This window comes from Bidens hawaiensis, unplaced genomic scaffold (genome assembly GCF_021521415.1).
Source record: "Bidens hawaiensis isolate Kalapana, Puna unplaced genomic scaffold, B.hawaiensis_p1.1 tig00000905_1, whole genome shotgun sequence".
NCBI lineage: Eukaryota > Viridiplantae > Streptophyta > Magnoliopsida > Asterales > Asteraceae > Bidens > Bidens hawaiensis.
In genome coordinates, this window is record NW_027491053.1 from 4017521 (window position 1) to 4033771 (window position 16251).

The 16251-nt window shown below is 35.5% G+C and overlaps 2 protein-coding genes across 2 annotated transcripts; one reads left to right on the forward strand and one right to left on the reverse strand.

Moving 5' to 3' along the window:
• The first annotated feature begins 1207 nt into the window (after nt 1-1207).
• Nucleotides 1208-9913, forward strand: LOC143547559 (long chain acyl-CoA synthetase 4-like). Its single transcript, XM_077038958.1, has 18 exons — nt 1208-1362; nt 5622-5685; nt 5754-5843; nt 5934-5990; nt 6526-6574; nt 6664-6740; nt 6862-6901; nt 6975-7069; nt 7169-7336; nt 7888-7998; nt 8075-8162; nt 8232-8298; nt 8393-8468; nt 8588-8705; nt 8787-9032; nt 9118-9440; nt 9515-9634; nt 9711-9913. Exons 1-18 carry the CDS (start codon nt 1211-1213, stop codon nt 9744-9746), a joined length of 1977 nt encoding a protein of 658 aa, XP_076895073.1. The 5' UTR covers nt 1208-1210; the 3' UTR covers nt 9747-9913.
• Nucleotides 9914-10870: 957 nt separating this feature from the next.
• On the reverse strand, nt 10871-15276 carry LOC143547030 (endoglucanase 6-like). Its single transcript, XM_077038552.1, has 9 exons — nt 15028-15276; nt 14738-14950; nt 14420-14620; nt 12805-12894; nt 12564-12728; nt 12185-12469; nt 11753-12104; nt 11273-11311; nt 10871-11160 (listed from the first exon to the last, which is right to left on the reverse strand). The coding sequence occupies exons 1-9, from the start codon at nt 15220-15222 to the stop codon at nt 10871-10873; spliced, it is 1830 nt and encodes a 609-aa protein (XP_076894667.1). The 5' UTR covers nt 15223-15276.
• Nucleotides 15277-16251: the final 975 nt, after the last annotated feature.

Genomic DNA, 16251 nt, shown 5'->3' on the forward strand with positions numbered 1-16251 from the left:
ACTTCCAGCTAACAGCCACCGGCTAGTTTTGCCAAACATACCCTAATTATCTCAACTGTAAATCAATTTTTTAATAAAATTATAACTCGATTAATTAAATTAATATTTATAACAATATTATAAAATTTAAAATCATGTTTGAATTACGTGTCGTGCTATATAACTTGATTGGTTAAAGCAATCTATTTTTTTTAATCGGTACATTATGTTGTAAAATTAAAAATAACATATTTTGTATCATATGTTTTGATAAATTAACGTATACGTGTCGTCTTTGTATGACCTCTCGATCACTTATATGTTCCCAAACGAGGGGAGGGGAAGGAAGGACACCTAGGACAAGAAAGAAAGGCAGAGGAAGGACAATGTGTGATTTATTTTGTATTCTCGAGTTTAATAAAAATGAAAGGAAAAGAAATGAAATTAAATATTTTAGGTGTTCTTGAGTTAAGAGAAAGAGAAAAGAAAGATACAATGTTTCTTTTATACCCTTTAAGTAAACTATAATGAGAAGTTGGATATGAGGGTAATTTAGGAATTGATAGGAAGTTATTATTAAACTCAAATATTTTCTCTCCTAATCTCTTTAATTTAAGAGGATGATAATATGCTCAAATTTTCCAGAATTTCCCCTCCTTTCATCTCCCATTCTCTTCTTAAAAAATCTCCGAAACGTGATTTTTTAATATTTTCCTCTATTTTCCTTCCCCTCCCCTTGTTAAATGAGACTCGGGAACACAAAGTATACTTTTCAAACTAGATTGTAAACCATACGCCACACATAAATCTACACGCAGTGTATGGCACTAATTTGTTCGTATACACATCGTTTACTCGTAACTTGATCACTTAAAGCAATGCTTTATACTTTTCAAACTAAGTTTGTAAACAATATGTCACATAGAGATCTGCATGTAGCGTATGGCACTAATTTATTGGTATACAAATCGTAACTCGATCAAAAGAAGCATTTTCAAAATATTATAAACGTAAAATGAAATGAGTTTTTATAACTTTACTACGTGTACAAGTAATATCATTTATCAGTAATATGAAAAGTAAAGTAAAGTTTTTTTCTGAGGATGAGGTTTTCCGAAATGGGGGGAAAAACAGTTAAGATGAGAAAATCTGTATTCCTCCACCCCAGGCAGGCGCTGAAAACATCATTCTTCTCCGTAGAATAATAATAATAATAATAATAATAATAATAATGGAGGGCAAGAAATTTATACTGGAGGTTGAACCTGCGATCCAGGCCAAAGATGGACGCCCCTCCATGGGACCCGTTTACCGTAGCATCTTCGCTAAAGACGGTTTTCCAAACCCCATTCACGGTCTGGATTCCTGTTGGGACGTTTTCCGGTCGGTCAGCCTTTTCATTTTTATTATTCAAGCGTTAATTTGTTTGGATCTATATATCTGCATGCTTTTGTATTTCTTAAAACGGCATTCATTAGTGTATAGTATGGTATAATTAGGTCGGTATTAAAAAATTTATGATTTGAATTATTTTTTTGAATGGTGATACATCAGTTCTCTAAATACAAATAGAGAGCACTAATTAAGCCATTATCTTAGGTAACAAAAATGGTAAGGTGATAAATGTAAATGGCAGAAAATATGGCAAGAATAATATCTTTCTTTATGCCCCTCACGTTGGAGCATGAAGATTACGAATGCTCAACTTGTCAAGCAAGGTATGAAGGCATTGTGTACCCAAAGGCTTCGTTAGAATGTCGGCAATTTGTGTCTTGGAGTCGATGCGCATTGGCCGTATGTCTTTCGATTCAACACGTTCACGAACGAAGCAACAATCCATCTCGACGTGTTTAGTTCATTCATGAAAAACGGGGATATTGGCTATGTGTCGCGCTGCTTGGTTGTCACAAAACAATGATGTTGGGCCAGTTGGAGGGATTTCAAGTAGCTTTAGAAGCCATCTCATCCATAAAACTTCACTAACTGTATTCGCCATTGCTCAGTATTCTGCTTCAGCAGATGATCTGGAGACAACAGATTGTTTCTTAGATTTCCAAGATATAGGAGCTCCTCCTAAAAGCAATAAGTAACCGGTCCTAGATCTTCTTGTGAATGGGCATCCAAGCCAATCAGAGTCGCAATAAGCGGTGAGTGTGGTGCCCCCTTCTTTAGGAATGAGAATCCCTTGACCCGGGGTGGCTTTTAGGTATCGGAGCACTCGATTTGCCGCCTCCATGTGACTTTGTCTTGGGTCACCAACGAATTGACTCAAGACATTTATCGCATAAATGATATCAGGTCTTGTGGCTTGTAAGTAAAGGAGTCTCCCTACCATTCTCCGGTATTGGTGAGGGTCTACACACGGTTCCTCATCACATTTACCGAGTTTTAAGTTTTGTTCCATAGGAAATGGGCTAGGTCAACAACCCATCATTCTCGTTTCTTCCAAGATGTCAAGTGTATACTTGCGTTGACTCAACACCATTCCTTCTTTCGTTCTAGCCACCTCAATTCCAAGGAAGAACTTTAGGCAATCAAGGTCTTTGATACTAAACTTGCTGTCGAGAAAGTCTTTGGTTTCTTGTATTTTGCGCAGGCTATTTCCCACAATGATTACATCATCCACATAAATTAGTGCAGCAACGATGACTTCCTTCTCGTTGAACAAAAATAATGAGGGATCGGCCCCTGTTTGTTTAAAGCCGATTTCAATCAAAGAGTTGGTAAATTTTTTTATACCAATTCCTTGACGCTTGTTTGAGACCATAAATGGACTTTCTTAGTTTACAAACCCTTTTTTCTTCCGTCTTGCTAAAACCTTGAGGAATTTTCATATAAACCTCCTCATGCAAGTCTCCATGTAAAAAGGCGTTATTAACATCGTGTTGGTGTATATGCCACCCTTGCTTCACTGCAACAGTTAAGAGAGTTCTAACCGTTACCAGTTTAGCAACAGGCGCGAAAGTTTCATGAAAATCCACGCCTTCCATTTGTGTACACCCTTTTGCCACGAGACGAGCCTTGTATCTTTCCACATCTCTATTTGGTTTATATTTTATCTTGTATACCCATTTAGAGTCTATGGCTCGCTTCCCTTCAGGCAATTCTTCCAACGTCCAAGTCTCATTTTTTTTCGAGAGCTTGGATTTCCTTCTTCATTACCACCTTCCATTTTGGGTCTCGCATAGCCTAACTAAAATGATTTGGCTCGCTATTTGAAGTAATGGCCGATAAAAAGGCTTTGTGTGTACTAGTGAAATTATCATAAGAAATATAATGTGCTAAGGGATGTGCCATCGAGGACTTTTGGTTGGAAGTGGCTTGCTCGTGGTCTATAGATGGGGGAAGCTTGACATTGTAATCTTCAAAATGTTTTGGGCGAAATTTAATTCTTTTCTCTCTTGGCGGGTCAAAACTGGGCCCAATGTTCTTCATTGTCAGGATTGGACTGTGATTGTAAACTACCTTCTGGTTCAACATCTTCATTTGTGTCAAGATTATGCCCAAGCACATCTTTTAGTGGGCTGTGATCTGATTGAGGTTTATCAGGCCCACCAGAATCCATATTGGACTGAGTTGAGGTTGGTGTTTCATTATTGGGCATGTTAGGACCACTAGAAACCGTATGGGGATGTGTCTGGTTATGATCTTTTCCATCAGGCCCATTTTAGACTAGGCTGTATTGTTTTCTTCATGATCACTAGAAGTTGTGTTTGGCTGAGTCTCATTTTTGGCTTCTTCATCGTCATACGGGGCTATATTGTTTTCTTCATAATTGGGTTGCGGTGTAATATGGTCTTCCTCATATCCCCATTTTTGAGGAAAAATAAAAATTTCTTCTTTCTGCTTCTCAGTGTTGGCAAATGGAAAAATATGTTCCATAAATTTGACATCTCTTGATATGATGATTTTATGGTGTTGGCAATCATAAATCTTGTATCCTTTTGTTCCTTGTGGATAGTCTAAGAAAACTCCCGGCTTTCCCTTCATTTCAAATTTGTCGCCTTTGGTTTCGGTGTTCTTAAAATATGCGAGACAACCAAAAACCCTCATATATTCATAATTGGGTTTTAAGTTGTACAATATCTCATAAGGTGTTTTATTTTCAATAACTTTAGATGTCATTCGATTTATGACATAAGTGGCCGTTAAGATGCATTCACCCCAAAACTTTTTAGGCAAGTTGGCTTCAAATCTTAATGCTCATGCCGTTTCCAACAAATGTTTGTGTTTCCGTTCCACAACGCCATTTTGTTGTGGTGTGTGTGGACAAGTTGTTTCGAGAACGATTCCTTCCTTGGCATAAAAATCAAGCATGTGATTTGAAGTAAATTCTCCCCCATTATCACATCTTATTTTTTTAATATTCCTTTCAAACTGATTTTGTATCATTTTATGGAAATTTACAAGGCATGTACTCGCCTCATATTTGTGTTTGAGAAGGAATACCCAAACGGCTCAACTAAAATCGTCAACTATTGTTAAAAAAAATAGCTTGCACGTGTGAGAGAAGGTGTTTGGTATTTGCCCCATACGTCACAGTGTATCAAATCAAAACAAGCAAAGGTTTTGGTGGTGCTAATAGGAAACGGTAATCTTGCAAATTTAGCCTTAACACACGAGTCACAAAATTCTTTGGAGTTTAAAGGAACATTTTTGAGAAAATCAACATACTGTAATTTAGAATTTGACGAGTGACCCAATCTTTTGTGCCACGTACTGAGAGTTGTCGTCATGGCTTTTCTTTCTTCTCCCATCATCCCCATCTTGTATAAACCACTTTTACATTTGCCCGCTCCAATCAACGTTCTCGAATTCAAGCCGTGCATAACACAAAACTCAGGAAAGAATGTTATAGCGCACTGGAGGTCTTGTGACAATCTACTAACAGATAACAAGTTGCACTTGAATTCGGGTACATAAAGAACATTTTTGACAACCGTTCCATTTGGTAGGGTGTAATCGCCTCTACCTTCAACGGCTACTGACTCGCCATTGGGTATGGTTCATGGTTCTTTTTTATTTTGTTTTTAAGCATATCATCATTATAAAAATATGCTCGGTTGCACCCGAGTCAATTATCCATGTACCTTCTTTACCGGCATTACTTGCCGTGCTGGCTACCGGTGGATTTTCTTCTTTGGTCACACCGTTCTTGTTTCCAAAAAAAATTCACAAATTGTTGATATTGTGCACCGGTCATACCCGGTATCGGACTCGCCTCTGCGTCAATGTAAGCGGCCCTTGGTTTTCCTTCTTCCTGTTTGATTTTGCCCGGAACAGAGGTTTCAAATGTGGTGATTCTTGTTGATCCTACAACCATGATGGGGTTTAAAGGATTTTTTTTTTTTTTTTGGTTCTACGATGGCTCTGATGACATAAAAAATTTATGATTTGAATTATTTTCTTGAATGGGGATGCATCAGTTCTCTAAATACAAATAGAGAGCACTAATTAAGCCATTATCTTAGGTAACAAAAATGGTAAGGTGATAAATGTAAATGGCAGAAAATATGGCAAGAATAATGTCTTTCTTTAGTTATTGCATTCTCGGTTTGATCAAATGCCAGAAAGAAAATCCATAACTATACAAGGGTTGGAATTTCGGACAAATAGTGAATGTTTGTTTCAGCATCTTACAGGATGTCTGCAGAGAAATATCCTGATAACAAAATGCTTGGCACTCGTGAATTTGTGGATGGAAAGGTATAATATATTGGCACCTGAATCATTTTCTGTGCTTAAGTTGATCCATCATCTTTCTAAATTTGCAGCATGGCAAGTATGAGTGGTTGACATACAAGCAAGTCTATGACAAAGTCATACAGTGTGGGAATGCTATCCGAGCTTCTGGAGTTGACCCCGTAAGTCTTCTTATTCTAACACTTTTTTTATACATTCACAGATTGTATTCACTTTTATGCTTACTTGAAAACATGTGTTGCTGGTTTCAGGGAGGAAAGTGTGGTATTTATGGTGCCAATTGTGCACAATGGATAATGAGCATGGAGGTACATTATTATTATTTCTTCTTCTTTTTTCCTTATAGGTTTCTAATACATGCATGTAAACAAACCGAATGGGGTATGCTTGTGTTCGTTGAACTTTAACTGAACACGGTCGAACAAACGTACGAGGTTTTCTTGTTCGTGTTCGTTCGTTAAGAAAATGAATGTGTTCATGTTCGTTCATTAGTAGTATAGTATAAACGAATGGTTCGGAAACGTAAATGACAAACTAATAAAACTAGACTAAACCGTAATGGGTGATATTTTAGTTTCATTGAACATAGACTAAATTGTAATGGGCCTAACATAAAAGGACAAATTTAAATTTATGAATGTTCATAAGCATACGAGACATGTGTTCTTGTTCGTTTATGTAACTAAATAAACAAAAAGTTATGTTCATGTTTGTCCATTTATTAGATAAGTGAATTTCCCACCGAACGGTTTGCTAAGCATCCGGTTTGTTTACAGGCTTATGCATATGCATATATTATTTTAGAATTGTGTTTTAATACTCATATGTCATAAAATGATGCAGGCATGCAATGCTCATGGCTTGTACTGCATACCACTATATGATACCTTAGGTAAGTAGTGTTTTCTTTTTCCAATGGTTCTTATGTGTTACAGGACTTATGTGATGTATTTTTCTGTTTTAAATGCATGTTTCATTTAGGTGCTAATGCAGTAGAATTCATCATATGCCATGCTGAGGTCACCATTGCTTTTGTAGAAGTAAAAAAGATCCCAGAGGTAATTAGTATTTAGTAAATGTAATAATGATCCATTTGTATATGTCCATTTTAGTTCAAATCGAAGTTGTCATAATCTATAGTTCTTTAGTTTTATCTATAATATCCTTTTGGCGATTCAGGTGCTGAAAACATTCCCGAAAGCTGGAGAGTATCTTAAAAGTAAGTCACTTATTCTATCCATTTTTTATATTTAGCTATTTACTACATATACTCAAATGCATACTTCTTTTAGCAATTGTGAGCTTTGGACAAGCTACTACTGAACAAAAGGAACAATTCAAAAACTTTGGTGCAGCATTACACTCATGGGATGAGTTTTTATCATTGGTAAGCTTTTTCCAATCAACTGCACTTTGACTTTCATGAAATTTTACTTTGATATTTGACTTTGACTTTCTTGAAATGTCTACTTTTCTTCAATTGCAGGGCAAAGACAAACAGTTTGATCTGCCAGTGAAGAAGAAAACCGACATCTGTACTATTATGTACACAAGTGGAACAACCGGCGATCCGAAGGGTGTATTAATTTCTAATAACAGCATTGTTACACTCATAGCTGGTGTTCGCCGTTTTCTAGACTGTAATAATGAATCAGTGAGTTTCCTACCCGTCAAGCTCATTATATTTTTAATTGATCACACGCCATCGTCAAGTTTAGGGCTGTTACTGAGCTGAGTCAGGGCAAGCTCTGGTTGGCTCGAATGTAAACCGAGTTGGCTCGGCTCGAATGTAAACAAGAGAATTTATAACATTATTTTTGTTTTTTTTTCTAAATAATATAAAAGATCAAGAGCCATATGATATATTTTTTTATTTCAATATTTTATAAGTTATTATTATCATTTTATTATTATAGCATATATTTTTTATTAAATATTTTAGAAGAGCCAATTGAGCGAGTCAACGAGCCAGTTATCGAGCGAGCCATGTGTTGAACCAATGTTGGCTAGGGCTCGGCTAGTTAACATATTGAGTTGGATAGGCTCAGCTCGTTTACATACGAGGTTTTTTTGAGCTGAGCCATTTACAGCGAGCGTGTTGAACAGCTCTATGTCACTGAACAGTGGCATGGCATAAAACATGCAAAAGGTGCCACTTCAGCAAATTCTGATGATTATACTCTTCTCATACTTGTAATGTTGCAGTTGACAGAAAATGATGTGTATCTCTCATTTTTGCCTTTGGCACATATATTTGGCCGGGTAATTGAAGAATGTTTCATACATCATGGTGGAAGAATTGGATTTTGGCGCGGGGTAACATCAAAACATATTGTTTAATTAAATCTCAAGAAATTATTCTTTTTCATAATATGGCGAATAATATATTCAGGATGTGAAATTACTACTTGAAGACATTGGGGAGCTTAAACCTACTATTTTCTGTGCTGTTCCTCGGGTTTTAGAAAGAATTTATTCAGGTATTTACTTTTATTCTGTGAATGCTACCCCTATGTTTCTACTACTGCTAATTACTTTCTTTTGTTCAGGTTTGCAACAGAAGATTAATTCTGGGAGTTTTTTTGCAAGTAAATTGTTTAGTCTAGCATATTCATAGTGAGTGTTCCAATAACATGATTCTTCACATTTTAATCATGCACCTTGATTAATTTTTTTAATATTTGAATTTGATTGCTGAAACCTTATGCAGTAAGTTGCGTAATATGAAGGGCGGGAGTAAACATGAAGAGGCATCTGTGTTAAGCGACAAATATGTTTTCGATAAGGTTAGATATTAACTTAAAGGAACTCCTATTCATCTTTCATTTGTTTCATTAAAAAAAACAGATTATTAATGAAATATTTTAGGACAAAAGATGTTATTGTGTTGCTCATTTTTGTGCAGGTTAAGCAGAGGTTAGGCGGTAGGGTCCGCATTATCTTATCTGGAGCGGCCCCACTGGCTCCGCATGTAGAAGGTTTTCTAAAAGTGGTTGCATGCTGTCATGTCCTCCAAGGATATGGTACTTCCCTTTCTCAAGTTATATGGAAATTTGAGCGGGCCGGGTAGCCGCATAATATTATTTGTGTATAACTAAATGTAGGCCTGACTGAAACGTGTGCTGGATCGTTCGTCTCACTGCCAAATGAAATGAACATGGTGGGTACAGTGGGCCCACCGGTGCCAAATCTGGATGCGCGTTTGGAATCTGTTCCTGAAATGAATTATGATGCTCTTTCAAGTACACCGCGCGGAGAAATATGCATAAGGGGGGATATTTTGTTTTCCGGGTACTACAAACGTGAGGACCTTACAAAAGAGGTCTTGGTTGATGGATGGTTCCATACAGGTACTTATGTGTTTCTCACAGTTCTTGTTTAAGATTAATTTGTATTATATATTTCAAATATTTATAGTTTTATGTGTATGTTTAGGTGATATTGGTGAGTGGCAACCAGATGGAAGCATGAAAGTTATTGACCGCAAAAAGAATATCTTTAAGCTTGCACAAGGAGAATATGTGGCAGTTGAAAATCTGGAGAATGTTTACGGGCTTGTTCCTGCTGTTGATGAGGTGTGGGTATATGGCAATAGTTTTGAGTCATGCCTTGTTGCTGTTGTAAACCCAAACAAGTCGGCTCTTGAAAAGTGGGCCCGTTCAGCTGAATTGTCTGGTGATTTTGAGTCCTTATGTAAGGATCCGAAGGTTAACGAATACATACTAGGAGAACTAACCAGAGTTGGAAAAGAGAAAAAGGTATTATTAATATAACTAACCGGTATTGAGATTTGAATATAAGGTTTGATTAGTGTGGTTGTTTGTGTTGGCAGTTGAAAGGATTTGAGTTTGTTAAAGCGGTTGAGCTTGATCCTGTACCGTTTGACATTGAGCGTGATCTTCTGACCCCGACAATGAAAAAGAAAAGGCCCCAGATGCTGAAATATTATCAGGTGTGTAAAAGGCGATGGGTTGAAAAGATCCATTTATGATTAAAAACCCGATTCTAATATCGTTTGTTGTTGGCAGAGTAAAATTGATGATATGTACAAGAATATGAAGTGAAGCTGGAAGTAGACTCAAACGGCATTGATATAAGTTCTGATCTTTTACATTTGAAGATTTTGTCTGTTATAAATCATAAACACAGTTAATTAACTATTTAAAGATTATGTCTGCTGTAATTCTTTTGGAAAGTGTACATAACACTATCCTAGTTATTATCCAAGATTCGCACCAATTATCAGAAAAATACTGATCACAAACTAATTTATAAAACTGTTGATTTTATACCAACTTGAAGAATATTTACAAGATAAATAAGCAACTGAGGAATAAAAAGCTATCACTACGAGAACACAATGATGTATAGCGGTTCGAGTGGGCGCTAACATTGTTCGTCCACTCTTGGTTTTCAACCAATAGTTTTTCTACCTTGTGTCTGTTGGATTTGCGGAGGCCTATTCTTGGGTTGGGCTCGGTTTTGTGAAGACAGGAAGATTATTGACTTAATAGAGATCAAAGGCAAGGGAGGATCGTGGGCCGACCCCTATTCTCTTTTATTTGAGCCCGTTTAGGTTTCTTGTTCGTAGACCCTAGGGGTCTGTTTGAGCCCGGTTTTATTCTCTTTTATTCTCTCTCTCTCTCTATATTGTCATTCTTGAGAGGTAGTGCAATAATAAATCCTGGTTGCAAACTGTGGACGAACCACATAACTCCTGTTGTGTTCGTGTTTTATGTTTCTGCAGTTGTTTGTGTTTGTGTGAGAATCGAGATCCTACCGGTACCAAGTCTAATAGTATAAGTGCTAAACATACTATCAAGCCTTATGATTCATTGTAATCAAAACAATCTATAAATGACTAGTTTGAAAATTAAAGGTAAATAAACAGAACACATTGCACAAACTCTATCAATATTGCAAATTAAAGCCCAATTTACAGCAGAAACAGACAACCTCAAACCTCTTTTGAAGTTAAAAAGTGAAACACAAAAACAAAAGGAAAAAACAATCTAATCTGTGTTTTTTACCAGATTGAGAAGTATAATTGTATACTCACTCAACCGCATAATGGAACTCTCTTTCCATATTTAGAAAGAAAAAAATAAGATCGGGGAAAAAACCCAAGAATCGTGGCTTGTTTTTTTGCATACATGTTTATCGGTGGCTTTTAACTTAATCTTGCATCTTAAACCAACGTGTAGCCGGAAACCAAAACGTCTGCGAATGAAGCACTATGAATGTACACAAACTCTATGCTTTTGTCAGCTGGCAATGAGCTAACCCATGCTGGGAACCCGTATGAGCCACCTGCGGTCTTGGTTAGACCCCAGAGTGGACCGTAGAGCTTGGAGATGGTTAGACTGAGGTTCTTGATGGTCCTCTTTGATTTGTTGGTAACCATAGCTGAATATCTGTAGTATGTTCTTCCATTTAATGCCCATGAACTACTAACCTTTTGATCAATTTCAATTGGAGCTAAAAAAAAAAAAGAAATAATAATTAACATCCTTGTGTCAAAACAACAAATTTTCAAAATTTAATAATTAACTGATTTAAATATAACGAATTGATTTGGGTTATATTTTACCTGCGTGTGGAGTTGGTTGAACTGCAATAGGAACTTCAACTGCAGAAACATAAAGTTGTTACAAACAGTGAAATCCAAAAGGTCTAAATGACATTTAAACCAAAGATTCATTATTTGAAGTTTTTATTTTTTCAGTTTTGCCATTTGGGCCAAAAAAAAAAATATGACCCAAGATAATGAATCTAGGTCTGAAACTTTAGGAACTAAAGTTGTTTTGTTAATTAATGTTAATGATTAAATGATAACTACATATTTGAGCCTAAAAGTTTTGGGCTACACTATTCATAATCATAAGCCATAATTATAAAGTCAATGTATAACAAAAGTCAATGCTTTCGATTTTTACAGGTTCGGCTTGGTTTCTTTGGTTTTTGATACATGTACCAAAACCGAGCAAGAAATTATGTTTCGATTACAGATCGATTTTTTCAGTTTCATGCACGCGCTATTTCAAATGAACAAAATTGCGACAAATATTACCTGGAAGGAGCTGGTTATGGGCAACGTGGCTGCCTACGTGTAACCTAGCCAGGACTCCAAGAAGGGGTGCATTGTTATAAGTAGCCGGCTCGGTCTGCTCATAATTATCTCTTTGGTCAGCAAAGTTATCATATGCGTCCGGACCACCCACAATGGCACCAGTCAAAAGATTCGGGTCACTTGCTTTACGGCTAAACCATGTAGCATAACCACCTCTGCAGCTAACAAAAGTCGGGTCAACCTTGATTGACACAATTGACGAACCACGGTGGTGAACTTGTTGCGGGTAATGGTTCCCATATCCAACCATGTAACTTGTTGCCCTTGGGTTGTTTCCAAGAATATAATCCACCTTGGTATTAAAAATTAAAAAAAATGTTAACAAAACTTACATCAATATTTTTCGAATTATAAAACAGTAGTTTGAAATACCTGTGACTTGGCAAATGCAAGAAGCTCTGAGGGAGCAACGCTGCCCAAAGCACATTGCAAGTGTTTTTGGGCAGCGGTCAAGTGGTCGGAGTAAACAGTAAGAATGAAAGATGCACTTGTGACAAACTGTAAATTATTCCAACTTTGTCGGAATATTAAACCTCCGGGTGTCTTTTGAACGTTGTGATTAGCCTTCCCCATGCACGAACACATGAACATTTCCGCCTTTTCTTGATACTTTCCAAACACTGGTGCGTGACCGCCAGCTTTCCCTCCCATTAGAAACTGTAATACAAACGCAATTATTATTATTATTATTTATCATTTATTTTTTAGTTTGTATGTTAGCTATAATAAATTGTAACATTATTTATATTACCATCGCGACCAGGGTCTGAACCCCGGCATATTTAACGTCCCAACCAAACTCAGTCATGGCCCATCCGGTCCCACCGAGGGCGTCACCGTTTTCGCCCAAGTAATCCAAGTAGTACTGCTCGCTTGTTGCCTTGTACAACCAAGCAGCTGCCCAAAGTAACTCATCCTGTTCATATTTAAAAAAAAAAGTTAAAGAAAGGGTAATTATTTAAATAAAGTAATTTAAGGTTTTAATAACGTACGGCATATCCACTAACGGATCTATAGTATTTTTGGGCAACGGAGATGCTGCTGTCGTATTTTCCCCTGTATTTGTCGGCGAATTCAAAGAGCTGTGGAAGTAAATAGGTGATACGGTTAGGGGTAATATGGGAATACAAAAAAGTGTTAACATGGTAGGGCTGAGTATGCATTAGTGGTGAGTACGGTACAAGACACCGACAACTAATGATGTCATGTGTATGCCATCCGTGATTGACGGCAACTACAAGTCTACAACACTCTCCATATGATATTATTGTCACTTTGTAAGTTCAAAAAATTTTAATTTTTAATTTTTAATTTTTAAACTTAGGATAATTGTATGGAGAATGTGCTTAATAAAGAGTGTTACCTTTCATACGATGTTAAAAAATATTTTTGTGTCTAAAGTTCTTTCAAATTTTAAAGCAATCTATATTATCATTAGGATAAAAATTAGACAACGGACTGTTAGAGTCGGACATAGTCATTTCTTAGATTAGGAATACGTTTGCCAACGATGATTAAAGTTAGGGTCACAATTAATCAAATTCGAAATATAAATTATTATTAGTCTAAGATAAGATATTTAAAATAAATATTAGTTCAAAAATTAATTATGCCTAAGACTATGTTTACATAACTCAAACAGCCTAAATTGTTTTTAAATTGTGTCTCATTTTGACTTCAATATTAATTGTTTTAAAATTCTAATGTTTATGTAAAGTTAACCCATGTTTAATAAAAATAACTTAATAATGATCATTTAATGATTTTTATATCAAAACTTTGGAATATTGTTTTTGGAATACATGGTAAACCATGAATTGATTGAAGTATATTAAAAGGGGACAAATAAAGTTAAGAATTATGTATGGGAAAAGAAAAGAAAATGCGTATGCAAGAAAACCACAAAGTTGAAGAAATGATTACAAATTAGTTGTACATACATATATGGACACATCCCATGTGAACCATTATAACGTATTGTTATGCCAATAAGAAGATTTGTACCATGTGTATATATACTTGTACATACATATACAAGGACATCTCATGGCAACTGCTAATTTACATCGTCAACTACCAGCCTGACACTAGGACTCATAAAAGTGATAAAACCTTAAATGTCTGTTTATTTCAAGTTTTCAACATTTTAATATAAAAAAGTTAAAAAGTAAAAGGTTTTTTTTTCCTTTGGTAGGAATTGTTTTTATTTTTTTCTTTTTTGTTTCTTTTAAATAACCAAATTATTTATTCTTTTTTGTTAATGAAAATGTTTTTTCACCAAGTTGTTTATATATGTTACAACATTTTTAGCCAACTTGTTTTAATATTATATAAAAAGAACATTCAAACGGCCAATAAGATTTACATTAAAAAATATTATCTTTTTAATAGATTTACTGGTCAATAATACAGTTAACAGTCCTACCTGGTTTTACTCTTTTACCAAAAACATATTCTAGGAGTTACAAAACTTTGACTTGGGTCTTCTGACATAATTAAAGACAAACGCAACAAGTAGTTGCATCATACGCTTTACACCTTGTACCCTTCAACAACAAGTGCCAGAAAAAACATAATGAAAATGACAATAGTAACCAGCCAACTGACCTGGTGGGCATGCTTTAGCAGCTCTCTTGAGTAGGCAGGCTTAGCCCTACGGAATACGATGGAGGCGGCAGCCATCGCAGCGGCAGTTTCTCCCGCGAGGTCAGATCCAGGGTTATTTTCGTCAATCCTATACGCATTTCGTGACGTCGTCATTTCCTCCGGCCGTTGCCAACAATAATGATCCGTAGTTCCATCTCCCACCTTAATCAATCCAAATCAATAAAAAAAACGTCAGACTAAATTTACCGTTACTTTCTAAAGGTACATTTAGCCTGACAATAAATAATTCAGAATGCATCAAATTTAATAAAAAATTACTTCTCCGTATAAGACATGTGGTTCAGGATGCGCTTTAATGAGGTAATCAGTACCCCACTTAACCGCATCCATGGCGTCACTGAGCTCCCCGCTCGCTGCCATCTGCGACCCGTATTCCAAAATGCTCCACGACATCATCGTGACCGTAAACGCCATCGGAAGCCCGAACTTCACATTATCACCCGCATCATAATACCCTCCAACTAGATCCACCTTCAAAATCACAACCAAACCAATCAAATTACTCCCAAATTAATTCACAAAAATTCAACTTCACTACTGCAACTTACACCATTAGCTTTGCCATCATTTAAACCCGAGTTTCCTCGCCATTTAACCCGTTGGTTACTCGGAAGGTACCCGGATCTTTGAGCCTCAAAAAACAGAATGCTTTTGGTAAGTGCTAGACCGTAATCGTGCCCGTGCGATAACGCTAATGGCACGATTGCGATAAGTAGAAACAGAGTAGTTTCACCAATTCTCATCGTTTTCGGCGTTGTAATCGAACTTGAAGGTGAATTTGAAATGGGTTTGTGTTGAATTGATTTAATAATCGTATAAACCTGATTCAGAGAGGAAAGTTGGCGAAGAAGATGAGTGATAGGAGTAGTGTATATATGGAGGAGATTGGAAGATGGTGTGTTATATCAACACGCGTATTACTTTTTGAATAATTTAAGCAAAATATAATGTTTTTTCCCTTTTGGTAATTACATAAAAAGTGAACTAATTTCACAGTTATGTTATGATTAAAAGGTGATTTTGATGATTAAAGTATATTTGTTGATAATTACTGATTAAAATATTATAGGTTACAAATAAAAGTTGTAAAAAAAGTGATATTTAATTGATTATATTTTATAGAATTTACACTTTTCGCTTACACCGGTGTATTATATTTTTTATTTGAACAACCGTTTTTTCTATAAATATGTTTTTACGTCTCACTTGCAATAACTTAAATCATATTAATTTTATGGAGAAATATCATATCACTAAACTAGTAGTCAATGGGACCGAAACTAATTATCTTTAAGGGATAAGTCTATGAAATGGTAACTAAACTTTATTATTGTTATCATAATGTCTATGATATTTTTTATATTTATAAAAGTAACTCAAATTTTAATATTGTCACAATATTATGAAAATTTTTGTAATTGTTTAATTGAATGATGTAAATGAAACATAAAATTTGTTATGATTTAGTGACTAAAATAAACATGTATGTGTTTATAACAGTGACCTTGTTTTTAAATTATCCCTGCTTAATTATTAATTGGATGAGAATTATCATTAAACAATAATAAATATTTATATCAGTTTTATTTTGTAGTTATAAAATTTTAACATTTAATAAAGATTTCACATTAGTGAGGCAATATTAAAAGAACAATATTTTTGGTTATTATTAGATAATATATTCTTTCTTAAATGATAGAATTTTGAAACTTGATAGCATTTCCTAATATGAAATAAACTTATTTTCTAAAAAGAAATGCTGTTCAAAAATA

What these genes read in the sequence shown, in the direction of transcription:
- LOC143547559 (XM_077038958.1), top strand. Translation starts at nt 1,211, where the DNA reads ATGGAGGGCAAGAAATTTATACTGGAGGTTGAACCTGCGATCCAGGCC. An exon ending in TCCTGTTGGGACGTTTTCCG is followed by an intron (nt 1,363 to 5,621) that starts GTCGGTCAGCCT and finishes AGCATCTTACAG; the next exon opens with GATGTCTGCAGAGAAATATC. An exon ending in GAGTTGGAAAAGAGAAAAAG is followed by an intron (nt 9,441 to 9,514) that starts GTATTATTAATA and finishes TTGTGTTGGCAG; the next exon opens with TTGAAAGGATTTGAGTTTGT.
- LOC143547030 (XM_077038552.1), bottom strand. Translation starts at nt 15,222, where the DNA reads ATGAGAATTGGTGAAACTACTCTGTTTCTACTTATCGCAATCGTGCCA. An exon ending in ATGATGGCAAAGCTAATGGT is followed by an intron (nt 14,951 to 15,027) that starts GTAAGTTGCAGT and finishes GTGATTTTGAAG; the next exon opens with GTGGATCTAGTTGGAGGGTA. An exon ending in TGCTAAAGCATGCCCACCAG is followed by an intron (nt 12,895 to 14,419) that starts GTCAGTTGGCTG and finishes TTACTTCCACAG; the next exon opens with CTCTTTGAATTCGCCGACAA.